Below are 12249 nucleotides of genomic sequence, written 5' to 3'. Positions count from 1 at the left end.
GCTTGTTTTGTCAAAATCAAATACATAACACAGAATGAAATACTTAAACTGAAAAATCATAAATAAATTCATTTGAGCTTGTCCAGTGGCTTGGCCAGGGTTCATGTTTTGGTTTTGATCCATTGTTGATTTCTTTGTTTTGGACTTATTAAAACGATTAATTCAACAATATGAACTTATTAATGTTGAATTTGACTCGGGAAACATAGACATTTATATAATAGCTTAAATTGATCAACTAAGTAACACATGTAATGATTTTACACCATTTATCTTGGTTGCTTTGGTTTAGGCTTAAGACCAAGAACTTGTCTTTTCTTCTTAAGTTGACTGTTAAATCAAATTAGAGCAAATGGAACGAATTTATGGCACTTCAAAAAGAAAGTATCAAATATATCAGTTCTCTTTTTTTTCCCTTTTGGGTTTCTCTTCTTCCAAATGTGTTTTGGAATTCAAGTATAAGCAAAGTAGAATCCCTTTCAATCTCGGGCTAAAATACAATGTAATCAAGAAAGTGGAAAATATGTAACCAGAAAAGTGAATATGCTAGTATATTAAAGATCAAAATACATATCGTAAAATCTAGTAGATTCTAATCAAATTAAATATATGCTGGTATCATCTTTAATTGATTTGTCCTCGCTCAATTCTACTCGAGTTTTTTGCTTCAAATACGAAGTTGCACTTCAATCATTTTCATGCTTCAGAAGATGCTCAGTCATGCCAACCGCAGCAAGTTCCGCATTGTAGTAAATCTTCCAAAAGCAATAAAATCTTAGGAGACAAAACAAACATATTGGATCCACTTGACAAACATGTTGAAATTTGAAAGTGCAAATGTAAAGCAAATAGTTTTCTTTTCTTTTTTCACTTCCTCCTCTCATTGTAGATTCACAAATGCTAATCAATATTGCTGAATGACCACCAAGTAGGATGAAATCCTGTGCAATCTGCTAAGTGGACCTTTGAACCAGTTGAGCTAACCAACATCGCAATCTTAATACCAAAGGAAGATGACATTTGTTAAGCCTTGGAGGTTCATATCATACTAATGACTCGTCTTTGATTCATTCAGAAGTCCAACCACTTCTGATAGTAGACGCAAGTTCTTGGGGAAACAATGCCATCTGGGCTACAGAAGTTTATCCGTGGACAAACACCACATGGAATTGAAGACATGGCACCATCTTTTGGTTCTCCTCTGACACCACCCTTGCTTTTGCATTTGTAACAAACTCTGCCAACAGGAACATTTTCAAAATCCCCGTATCCAGTGCTTTTCACCTCTATGATCTCATCATCCAAAACCAGAGTTCGCAAAATCTCTTCTATCTGCTGGTTTGAGACTTCGGCAGTGAAGACCCCACTCTTTCTGCTCCATTCCAGAACTCCATCACACGTAACAACTTTCTGCCTGGAAATGTACTTCAAGCACACGCTCTTCACGGCATTTATTAACTCTTTATCAAGATTCCCTTCGCTATACCAATCCCCACCTGTGATTTCCTTGGATGGTTCAAACTGTGCTGCCATGTAGTGCTTTCTTGCTTTGTTTTGGATGTTAACAACCTCCTTGATCAAGCCCTTCGACTGAAGCAACTTAAGGGATTTTTTCACCACATTATCTGGGAGGTTTGTTTCTCTTTTCATGTCTCCTGACCAGATCCCCATGTCTCTCTTGCTAAGAATGAGATTATAGAGTACACGCTCTCCATCTGTCAAAGTATCAGAAACTAAAGCCAACTCTCGCTTCCGTTTAAGGCTGGAAGAAGATCCTTGCAAGCGACTCATTCCTTACAAAAAAAACTGGAAAAGACGTGTATAACTAATGTAATTCAAATGGTTTGTAGCATATTGAACTATCAAATGTATATCACTTTTCTGAAAATCAAATAAATGAACAATATTGATTCAATCAAGCATATGATTTCCAACCCCTATCTCATCTTGTTTATGAGCATGACAAAGGAAATAATCACACTAAAAAAACTGAATATTTGCAAAGTAGCTGAACAATTATCACTGTGACATGACATTTACAACTACTTACGACTCCAAGAACAGAACAAGCAGCAAAATTCAAAATTCAGGACAATTTAACTGCCATGTAGTCTCTAATTTTCAAGGCAAAACTAAAAGTGATAAATATAACTGCATTCAACTAAAATAGCCAATAGCCATGAATTGTGATGAAGGGGGAAAAAGAAGTCTTGCCAATGTTAATCATAAGCTAAACAGGTTATCCTGACTAATCAGCAATAATTCATTAGTTACATCAACAATATTCAGAAAGAGAGAGACTGCACCAAGTGCATAGCTTGAACACCAGAATAGCAATTTCAGCTTCCTATCCTTAGATGCAGGTACTAAGTCGTGTATTTTTCAAATTCTAGCTGAACTAATCAAAACAACTTTTAATTACTAGAAACAACCCTAGTAATGAGAATCTGAAGTGTTAAAAAGAAATTTTCAATTAGTAGAAACAATTTTGATACTAAGTAGATGAACTAATTGAAAAAACAACTCTAATGAGTAGTTAACAACTAAAACAATAAGCATAAATCAACTTAATCCAAATACATGATCTTTTCTTCAGATGAAGAAATAGTAAACTCCATAAACCTACTATGGTACCAAGAACCATATCAGCAGAGGTGCAACAATTTTCGCCACACCCCCCAGTTCCCCAATTTTTTAGCCACCATAGACATTATTCCAACTTCCCATTGTAACATGAATCATAACACCATTAAATTAATATAAAATATTATATATTTTCACTAATTACCAACTAATTATGAACTCAATTAGTTACGCGCACATTCTCAACAAATTCAATTGAATTCAAAGGTCCATTTTCATCTCGGTAGAAACGAGACAAGCAGAAAAAGAAAAGGTCATCATCACATCACAATACCTAACACACACAATTCACATCATCAAATTTGTATTTTTATTACTCTTTTTTCCTTATTCTCCTCTCATTTTTCAAGTTTCATGTACCATTATTCTGCCATAGAGCTATAACCTTTCACCCACAGAGAAAACCCTCTCTTCTGGCCAAAATGGAGCCCCACGACAAAGTTTTTAAAAGGAATCACACAGCAAAAAAGAAATTTTTTTCATTTCCTGTTCTGCAGTCATGGCTCCTTCATTCTTATACCCAAAATATATCTAATAGTTTAAAGTTTGGGAAACATAGTTCATAAGAATATAAGATAATGTCAGTGTTACCATTACCAAGTAGTCTGAATTTCAGTTTTTATTTTCCCTCATTCTTTTACATAAAAGTTAAAATTTCAGCACAAAAAGGTAGGATGAGTCTGTCATATCCATGTTATGGAGATAGTGGCCATTCTTTTGTTATCTCTTGTGAAGAAAACTAATTGAAAATCTAAACCCTAAATCAATCAATAAATTACATAATTAAAATCCAAAATTTAAAAACTAATTGATAAATCAGCGAATCCTGTTTGTCTAAAATTTAAAAACCTGAATCAACTAATTATTATTACATCGAATTAGTTAATCGATGTAAAGAAGAAGCTGACTGAAAATTGAAAAAGAGAGAAGGAGGAACTCACCAATCACAGCGAGCAGCTACCAGAGGCAAGACGAAGAGCGACCGGCGAGGCCAAGAAGACGACGGCACAAACCAGAAGCCACAAGTCCAGGACGAGACGCCGGTGACGTAATGTATGAGCAGAGCTGCTGATGCTGCTGCTTCTGTGTGAGTGTGAGACGACTCAGACAAGCAAGGTTCTGAAAACCGGACTGGTCATCGAACCACTCTAATAATTGGTTCACTGATTTACTTGTTCAACCGGTCTAACTATGGTTCAACCAGAAAAACTGTTCCATAATAAAATAAAATAACAATAAGAATAAAATAAACAAATAACAATAAGAATCTGTTTAAAATTCTATTTCTTTTGAAAAAGCAAATGAAAAATTAATATTCTAAAATTGAAATTTAGACTCATGTACTTACAGGCTAACAAGGTACATTCTGGCTCCTGCCTAACAAGTGCTCCACCAGCAGGTTTTATGCACCATGCACGAAGCCACTTCTCATTAATTGATATAATTTCAATTAATAAACAAGAATTACAATGCAGAAAAACAGGGCTAATGTCACATATGATGTACACTTAAAAGAATAATTCAATATAGCTCCTCTATCATGTTAAACCAGAGTTAGTTGGTGGTATACAGTTACCAAAGTTCTTAAACACACCAATGCAAGATGTACTCCAAAATTAAGCAATTTCAAGTGGAAAAAACAATTTCTATGAAAAGATAATTCAAGCTTACATTAATTATTCAGCATCCAATTCATTATAAATCAATCCATTATTTCTGGAAAAAAAAAATACAGTAATAATTTTCAATATAAGTGGTAAATTATAATTCCTCTTACATGGTAGACAGAAAGACGGTCCAGCTGGGTCATAATTAATCATCAAAGCAGCTTTTAAAGAATAGCCTAGAAGATGCAAGAACCATATAAATTATTTAGTGCATAATCTGTATTATGAATCAATTATTTGATTTATTTCAATAAAATAAAATAGAATAACAGCTTTAAACAATTTAAGCTCACCAGAATAACCAAGGTTGGAAGAAGGCCACTTATTCATTGTTTGATGCACAAAAGCTCCATCCGTTTTCCCTGGCAAGGAATATACACTAACATAACAACACATTTATGTTTAAATTTCATTGCAATTTATACGTGATAAAAACACAGATCAAAATCATTATATTAAACAGAATGGAAAATCGTTTATGGTTTCTATTGTTTATTGGAAATTTCGCTATTAATCGTTGATGATTTCAACAAAAAAACAAAGCAGCAGCAGAACAGCGGAGCCACAAAACACACAACAGCACACCAGAACCCAAAACCCACAGCAGCAAGTTAAAGCCAGAGCAAATAAATGATTTCAACAAAAACACAAAACCCTATAATCATTCAATGATTTGTTGACTTCAGAACAGAGAGTCAGAGAATAAAACGAAAAACGAAGGACAAGTGTACACCAAAGCCACTGACCTTCGAGAGGGCGACGAGACGACGGCAACGGCGACAGGACGACCGCGAGCAGGACGAATTCGATGGAGGATGGGCGCCGAGCGAGGAAGAAGACAGCTAACAGGGGGTTTGACTTGGATAACACCGACAGTACGAAGAAAGACTTCTCGGACAGCCACGAATGGCGGCAGTGGATCACTCCGTTCGGCGGCGAAGGCTAGTTAGGGTTTTTCTTTTTTGTTTTCTTTGAGTGAAGACATGAATGAAAGTAATGAAAGGAACGAAAGAGAGGGAGAGACCAGCAACGCGCTCTTCTTCTTTTCCCCCCCCCCCCCCCCCCCCCCCCCCGAAACGACGTCGCATTAGGCAAATCGGCCGGTTACCAATTGGGTCCAACATCGGCCGGTTCAACGGTTTTTCTCCGATTTTGTCATGAGCGGCTTTTGGTAATGAACGTCCCGGTCCTGGTCGGACTGGTTCAACCGGCCAGTCCGGTCCCATTTTTAGAACCATGGAAACGAGACTCTCGAGTGTGTGAGAGGAAGTGGAAAAAATCGCCGGTTGATTGGTTTGGCCATTTCATATTCATTTTCATTATGAAATTCAATAAAAAATGAAATATAAAAATAATTTCAGTGAAAATATTTTTAGATTAAAAATGATAGTTTTTTGTTTTCTGTTTTCTTAATTTTTTTTTATTTTTTTATTGGTTCTTCCAGTGATATTTTTAACTCTTGTAGTTATCTTTTCTTATTCTCTATGGGCTCATAAAAAAATATCTTTTTCAATTTTTTTTTGCTGTTTAGTTAAAAATTTCTGTTATATTTTTTTAGAGTTAAATTTTAATATAGTATCAAATTTAATTTCTAAAAGCAACACTTTTATCTTTTTTTTTAGTATCTTTTATTTTTTCTATTCTTTCCCATTTTTTCAAAGATGTTTTTGTAAATTAAGTTTGAATATTTAATGGTGTGAAATTTGAATTCTAATTTTTGTTATATTCAACTATTTTTTTAATTTTTAGTCTTCAATAATTCAATTTCTTTCAATTTTTTTATATTTTTCTAAAATTTTTGTGCTGTTATATTTTTTAATTTGATAGAAATGTGATATTTTTTTATTAGTGTGTTTTTTTACCTTTTTTTTCTTTCAATACATTTTTTAGTGTTTTTTCTTTGATTTAAAACCCCTACAGATAATAAAAGAAAAGAATATAAAAAAAAAGTGAATTTGATTATAATTGACAAGAGACATAAAGACTTATTTATATTCAATATAAAAATTCATTTATATTCTTATTCAATATAATTTTTTCTTTTTTTTACCGTACTCCCATTTTAAAAGTCAAATTCAAGGGTAAAAAACTTTAATAAGCCAAGTCAAGAATCATGTAACGTAAATACGCCAAAGCGAAAATCGTTTTAGCAATAAGCCAAATCATATTTTTATATAATTCGAACCATGCTGGTTCGAATTCCATTTCTACATAATTCGAACCAACTTGGTTCGAATTATACACAAACACATGCATACACGTAATTCGAACCAGCTTGGTTCGAATTACACACAAACACACGCAGACACATAATTCGAACCAGCTTGGTTCGAATTACACACAAACACACGCACACACATAATTCGAACCAGCTTGGTTCGAATTACACACAGTAATTCATGGTATAATTCGAATTATGCTGTTAAAAAATTAATAATTTATTTAAAAAAATTTATTAAAAAAATTAATAATTTAAAAATTAAAAAATATATATTTTTATTTCATACGTTAAAAAAAGCTAACAAAATATTTAATTACGAGACTTCTTTAAAATATTAATGAGCTATCAATTCGAATTCCATACAATACTTTTCTGTCCATTTTTAATAGTTCATGAATATTTTTTAATAAATTTTTTTAATAAATTTTTTTAAAATTATAGTACAAAAAATATTTTATCCTATGCAAAATAATTTAAAAAAATTGCTTAAAAAATGTTAGGAGTACTATAAAAATTTGTAATGTTATAATAACTTAGGTAAATACATGCATGTACTCAAATTTTAAATAAAATACTCTACATAGTCAATAATAATTTAGAAATGAAAGAAAATATTTTATTCCACACAAAATAATTAAAAAATATATTTTATTCTATACAAAATAATTTAAAAAAATGGCTTAAAAGATGTTATGAGTACTATAAAAGTTTGTAATATTCTAGTGATTTAGGTAAATACATGATAAAAATATTTTTTCTTTAATTTCTAAATTATTAGTGACTATGTGGAGTATTTTTTTAATGTCCTAAGTCATTAGGACATTACAAATTTTTATAGTACTTTTAACATCTTTTAAGCCATTTTTTAAATTATTTTGTATAGAATAAAATATTTTTTTGTGGTATAATTTAAAAATATTTTAAAATATTTTGCATAGAATAACAAGCTGGTTCGAATTATGTGTGTGCGTGTGTTTGTGTGTAATTCGAACCAAGCTGGTTCGAATTACGTGTATGCATGTGTTTGTGTATAATTCGAACCAAGCTGGTTCGAATTATGTAGAAATGGAATTCGAACCAGCATGGTTCGAATTATATAAAAATATGATTTGGCTTATTGCTGAAACGATTTTCGCTTTGGCGTATTTACTTTACATGATTCTTGACTTGGCTTATTAAGGTTTTTTACCCCAAATTCAACTGTATTTTTATTTTGTATATTTTATTTGTTTTGTACTTATATCTTATACTTATCTTTTAATATTAATACAATTTATTTTATTTACAAATATTAATTTCAAATGCTAATAAAAGACCAACCAAATATTAAGAAATAATATTTAAATAAAGAAAAAAGTAATTTATTATGAATTTGTTTAATCAACAATCAATTAATAAAATAACAATGAATAAAAATTAAAAGAATAAAAAAATAATTATTGATTTCATAAAAAATTTAATAACTAAAATCATAATTAAATAAAAATGTAATTTTAAATTGTTCAATATTAAAAATATATTTTAAAAATAGAGCAATCAAACACATTTTCATTATTTTCAATGTTTGAAAATAAATTCTCTTTTTACAACCAATCACATTTTCTAAAATCTGAAAAATTAAAAATAAAAATTATTTTTTAAAAATAAAAAAATAAAAAAATATTTTCACAAACCAAACCCTCCTTAAGTTTCTTTTTTTCAAACTGAAAAACGATATGTTTTTAAATTTTTTTTCTAAGGCCTAGATGTCTGACCGAAATACCTATATAAAAGATTAAAGAGCAGAGTAACTTATAATTCCCACGAATTTTGACTTTCGATTAACAAAAATGTTACGTGAAAACTAAAATCAAATACTATGTAACATATGTTATTTAACTTATTTTTAATATGTATTTTATATTATATTTTAACATGTATTTTATATTAATAGTTTTGGTGACTAATTTTAGTATATACTTATATTGTTTAATTAATTAACTCTTAAAGGAACAAAAAAGATACCAATTAAATTTTACGTGATGCCAAACAATTGATACATTATATTATTTTGTCAATTTATCATGTAAAACTTAGCAATAATACTTATATATACTATTAACTACATTGAGATATAAATTTATGAAAAATCGTCACAAAAATAATATTTTTAGAACAAAATTTTACCTACTAAATAAACAAGAACAGAGGCTTGTATGGAAACTTAACAAATATTTTACTATCTAAAATGATATTATTTTTATGATCATATAACAATAATAAAATACACCACTATAGATGATAAAATACATAAATAACTTTATTTTTTTTACCCTATTTATAACTAAAAAGACTTGTGTTTATTATTTATTATCATAAAAGATATAATTAATATTTTTTTTTTCACAGAGCCTGAAGTCAGACTTCAGACCTAAGGTAGGGTTTGTTTTCAAAGACTGAAACTAAGACACGAGATTGGGACTGAGTATTGAGTTTGGTAATCAAAGATTGTAACTAAAATTTCAATTTCAAGATACAAAATTTCAGTCTTTTCAATACCTCTATAATGTGGAGACATAAGAGACTGAAATTTCTGGAATTGAAGATTGAAGATTGAAAATTTAATAACATTTCTTTCTAAAAATACTTTCATTTAACTTTTCAAATTCTAAATCTACCCCTCAATCTTTATATTTATCTTAAACCAAACAATAATATTAAGACATAGCTCCATCATTTTACACCAAACACAATACAAAAAATTTATCTTTCAATTTACTTCACTTGAAAAAAATATAGAAAAATTACTCTAAAGGACCATTAGAAAAATTTAATTATTAAAAAAGACTTTTAATACCAAAATTATTAAGAAGGACCAAAATTTTTATAATATTTAAAAAAAGACTAATTTTTTTATAAAAAAATAAATATATCTTTAATTATTTTTTATTTATTTTTCATTATTTTTATATTAATTTTATTTTTCCTAAAATTTTAGTAATTTTTATTAATTAATTATTTATTTTTTTATTTATTTTTTTATTTTTGTGATCTTTTTCACTTTGGGAACTAAAAGAGGGACGGGGAATATCGATTTATGCTCTCGTCATGACAATGAACTTGTTGCTAATGGAGGAGTAAACAATGGTGTGTTGGCTCTTGGCTGCTTCAATTATTTAATCAGAAGTTCTATATCAATTGGATTCATTATCAAATAGATAAAAATATTCTTGTTCCGAGAGTTACTTAAAACGGTAATTTGGGCCTGAACGTGAGGTCCAAATTTTTTCTAAGGCAGTGTCCGACTTGTGCTGGTGTCGAGGTGCCGCTGTCTGAGTTCTTCGTGAGGAGGTGGGGTGGTACCTATAAGAGACTCTAATACTTAAGTTAGCAAAGGTTTTAGGCAAGTTTTTAGTAGATTGGGACGTGAGCATACCTAAGAGGTATTAGTGTATTTATAGTAGAAAGATAACCATTTTTTTGAGTAGTTCCATATTTATTGGTGGATAGCCATTCCCTTTTATCTTGGGAGTATATTGGAGTCTATCTTTTAGGAAAGATAGAGATAGTAGAAGAGATTTGGGAAGGCAGTTACTTATTTAGATAAGTAGAACTGAACCCCCTTTTCGTGTCTGACCTCTTTAGGAGGTTGGGCGAATGGAAGAGACCGCCTTTAGAGGGCCTTTATCCTTATTAGGCCTGACAGCATTTGGGTCAGAGTATGAACAGTGCCCCACCTTGAGTCCGAGCTTTCATGAGGTCGGGCTTAAGCATTTGTGGCTTCAGTATTCATTGTCAGGTGTGCCGTTTTCCAAAGGTCGGGTACTCGATGTGTTTCAAAATTTTGAAACGTTGCTGCTTTGATGACAAGGCAAACATTACATGGAAGTTTCTTAGGGATCCACGTGTGGCTTTAAAGAGGGGTGCAAAATATCTTTTTTGCCCCTTATTTCTTATAAAAGCTTTGCCCCTTATTTCTTTGTTTTTTAACTAAGCTGGACGTTAGGCTTCCTTTTTCTGACTTTGAGATCAACGTCCTTTTGACTTGTAACGTTGCTCCTTCACAACTTCACCCTAACTCGTGGGCCTTTTTTGAAAATATACCAACTACTTTATTGGGAGCTTGATGTCCGACCTTTTCTCAAAATTTTCTTTTACTTTTTTGTCCTAACCAAACCATTTGGTTCCAAAAGGTTGGCTTGGCTCTCCTTTCATGCTGTTCAGGAAAGGAAGGTTTTCTCCATTTTTAACGAGTCCTTCTACGATTTGAAAAATTATTTTTTAAAAAATTTGAGCTGTTAATGATACCCGACCTTTCTTCCTTGACGAGAACGTTGAACCTAGTTTTTCATTGTATTAGGAGGAAAAACCAGTGATAGCCAAGTATAATATAGATGACTTAGATGAACATAAGAAGGGTGTAGTTGGTTTGTTTCAAGAGTGCTAGAGCCGGACTCCTTACTTGGACACCAAAAAATTCTTAGGAGATCTCAGTCAACTCTGGTCCGAGCTAGGTAGCTCTCCTTTTTTTACTTATGAATTCTTCTTGTAAAATTGTGTTAATGACTAATGTGTCTTTACTTTGGTGTTGCACAAAGAATGGCTCTTAAATCTGCTGCTATGAAGACACTTCGGACCATCAGAAAGAACGTTGTAGCATGGGGTATTCAATGAAAGGAAATTGGTGATACTTGTACCTAATCTTCTCCCTCGAAGTCAGATTCGGGCGTATCGGCTTCCAAGAAGATTATACCTTTCCCGCTATCTTGGCTAATTTCACCTATCTCTACCTCGGACAGTGTTGTAGCCCGTCCTCCTCCTTCTTCCGCTGAACCACCTCCTAAAAGGCAAAAGACTGCTGAGTGCGAAAGCATATATGATAAAGGCTTTGACGAGCTTGCTTGGAGCGAAAAACATATTCTTCCTCAAAGCCACATCAGCATGAACGATGTATCCTTTAGAATCCATCTTCAGCTTCTGGCCTAAGGCGAGATTCGGACAGCGGGCGTATGTGCAGCCTTGGCCAGGGAGTTGGAGAAAACTCCCCTTAGTGCCAACCACAGTTCTGTGGTGGCTGCTTAGACTGAGGTGGTTTACTTGAAGGAAATAAAGAAGGAGCTCGAGGAGGAGAGGGATGCATTGACATCCAACTTAGGCAAAGCTCAGGCCAAGGCGAAACAGGCAGAGGCGGCTTTGGCTATGTTGGAGGGACTGAGGAAGAAGGCGGAGGAGAGCTACAGATGTGTCTTCGGGGAGAGGCTCAACCTTGAGGATGAGCTGCCTAAGGCTCGAGACAGGTACCCTGTGCTTAAGGAATCTGTGATCGAAGGAATGGATGAGATGTTTGCAAATCTGAAGGCCCAGGTCCAAGTCATTGGCCAAGGTCCAAGTTATTGCTCTTGAGGCAGACCTTTCCATGTTTAGCCAGGATAATATTGTAGTAGACGGGAAGATCGTCCTGGCTCCTGAGGACAATGAAGAGGTCCCTTTGCCTGACCCAAAGACTTCAGGTACCGAGGTCGGTCAGATTCCCCAGAATCCCGAGGTTCTTTCCGAGGTTGTCAACGTCGAACTCCCTCCTTCGCCGACTGGTCCTATTTCAGCTGTGCCAGTTTCTGAGTATGAAATGTCTCATTCTTCCCGAGCCAATGATGCTGTTACTTGGGACGAGCTTAATCCTTTGTACTTTTTCATAGTTTTGAATAGCACGGGATATGGGTCTTAGATGAACATCTTTGC

General features: G+C 32.7%; 1 protein-coding gene and 1 pseudogene across 6 annotated transcripts; one reads left to right on the top strand and one right to left on the bottom strand.

The window, feature by feature from the left end:
• Positions 1-362: 362 nt before the first annotated feature.
• On the bottom strand, positions 363-5371 carry LOC107609165 (uncharacterized). Of its 6 annotated transcripts, none has more exons than XM_016311014.3 (6): positions 5057-5371; positions 4604-4672; positions 4421-4486; positions 3992-4016; positions 3585-3852; positions 363-1806 (listed from the first exon to the last, which is right to left on the bottom strand). In XM_016311014.3, exon 6 carries the CDS (start codon positions 1789-1791, stop codon positions 1072-1074), a length of 720 nt encoding a protein of 239 aa, XP_016166500.1. In that variant the 5' UTR covers positions 1792-1806; positions 3585-3852; positions 3992-4016; positions 4421-4486; positions 4604-4672; positions 5057-5371; the 3' UTR covers positions 363-1071. The 6 variants fall into 6 exon arrangements, with proteins under 6 accessions (XP_016166500.1, XP_016166501.1, XP_016166499.1 ...); XM_016311015.3 differs by having other exon boundaries at positions 3992-4020; positions 4604-4689; positions 5057-5370; XM_016311013.3 differs by having other exon boundaries at positions 3992-4020; positions 5057-5350.
• A 5738-nt stretch (positions 5372-11109) lies between these two features.
• On the top strand, positions 11110-12235 carry LOC148551048 (uncharacterized; annotated as a pseudogene).
• The last annotated feature ends 14 nt before the right edge of the window (positions 12236-12249 follow it).

This window comes from Arachis ipaensis, chromosome B7 (genome assembly GCF_059453495.1).
Source record: "Arachis ipaensis isolate K30076 ecotype BB chromosome B7, ASM5945349v1, whole genome shotgun sequence".
Lineage (NCBI taxonomy): Eukaryota > Viridiplantae > Streptophyta > Magnoliopsida > Fabales > Fabaceae > Arachis > Arachis ipaensis.
The sequence above is the reverse complement of the archived record's forward strand: the minus strand, read 5'-3'. Positions and strand labels throughout refer to the sequence as shown.

Coding starts and splice junctions, on each gene's coding strand:
- LOC107609165 (XM_016311014.3), bottom strand. CDS start 1,791: ATGAGTCGCTTGCAAGGATCTTCTTCCAGCCTTAAACGGAAGCGAGAG.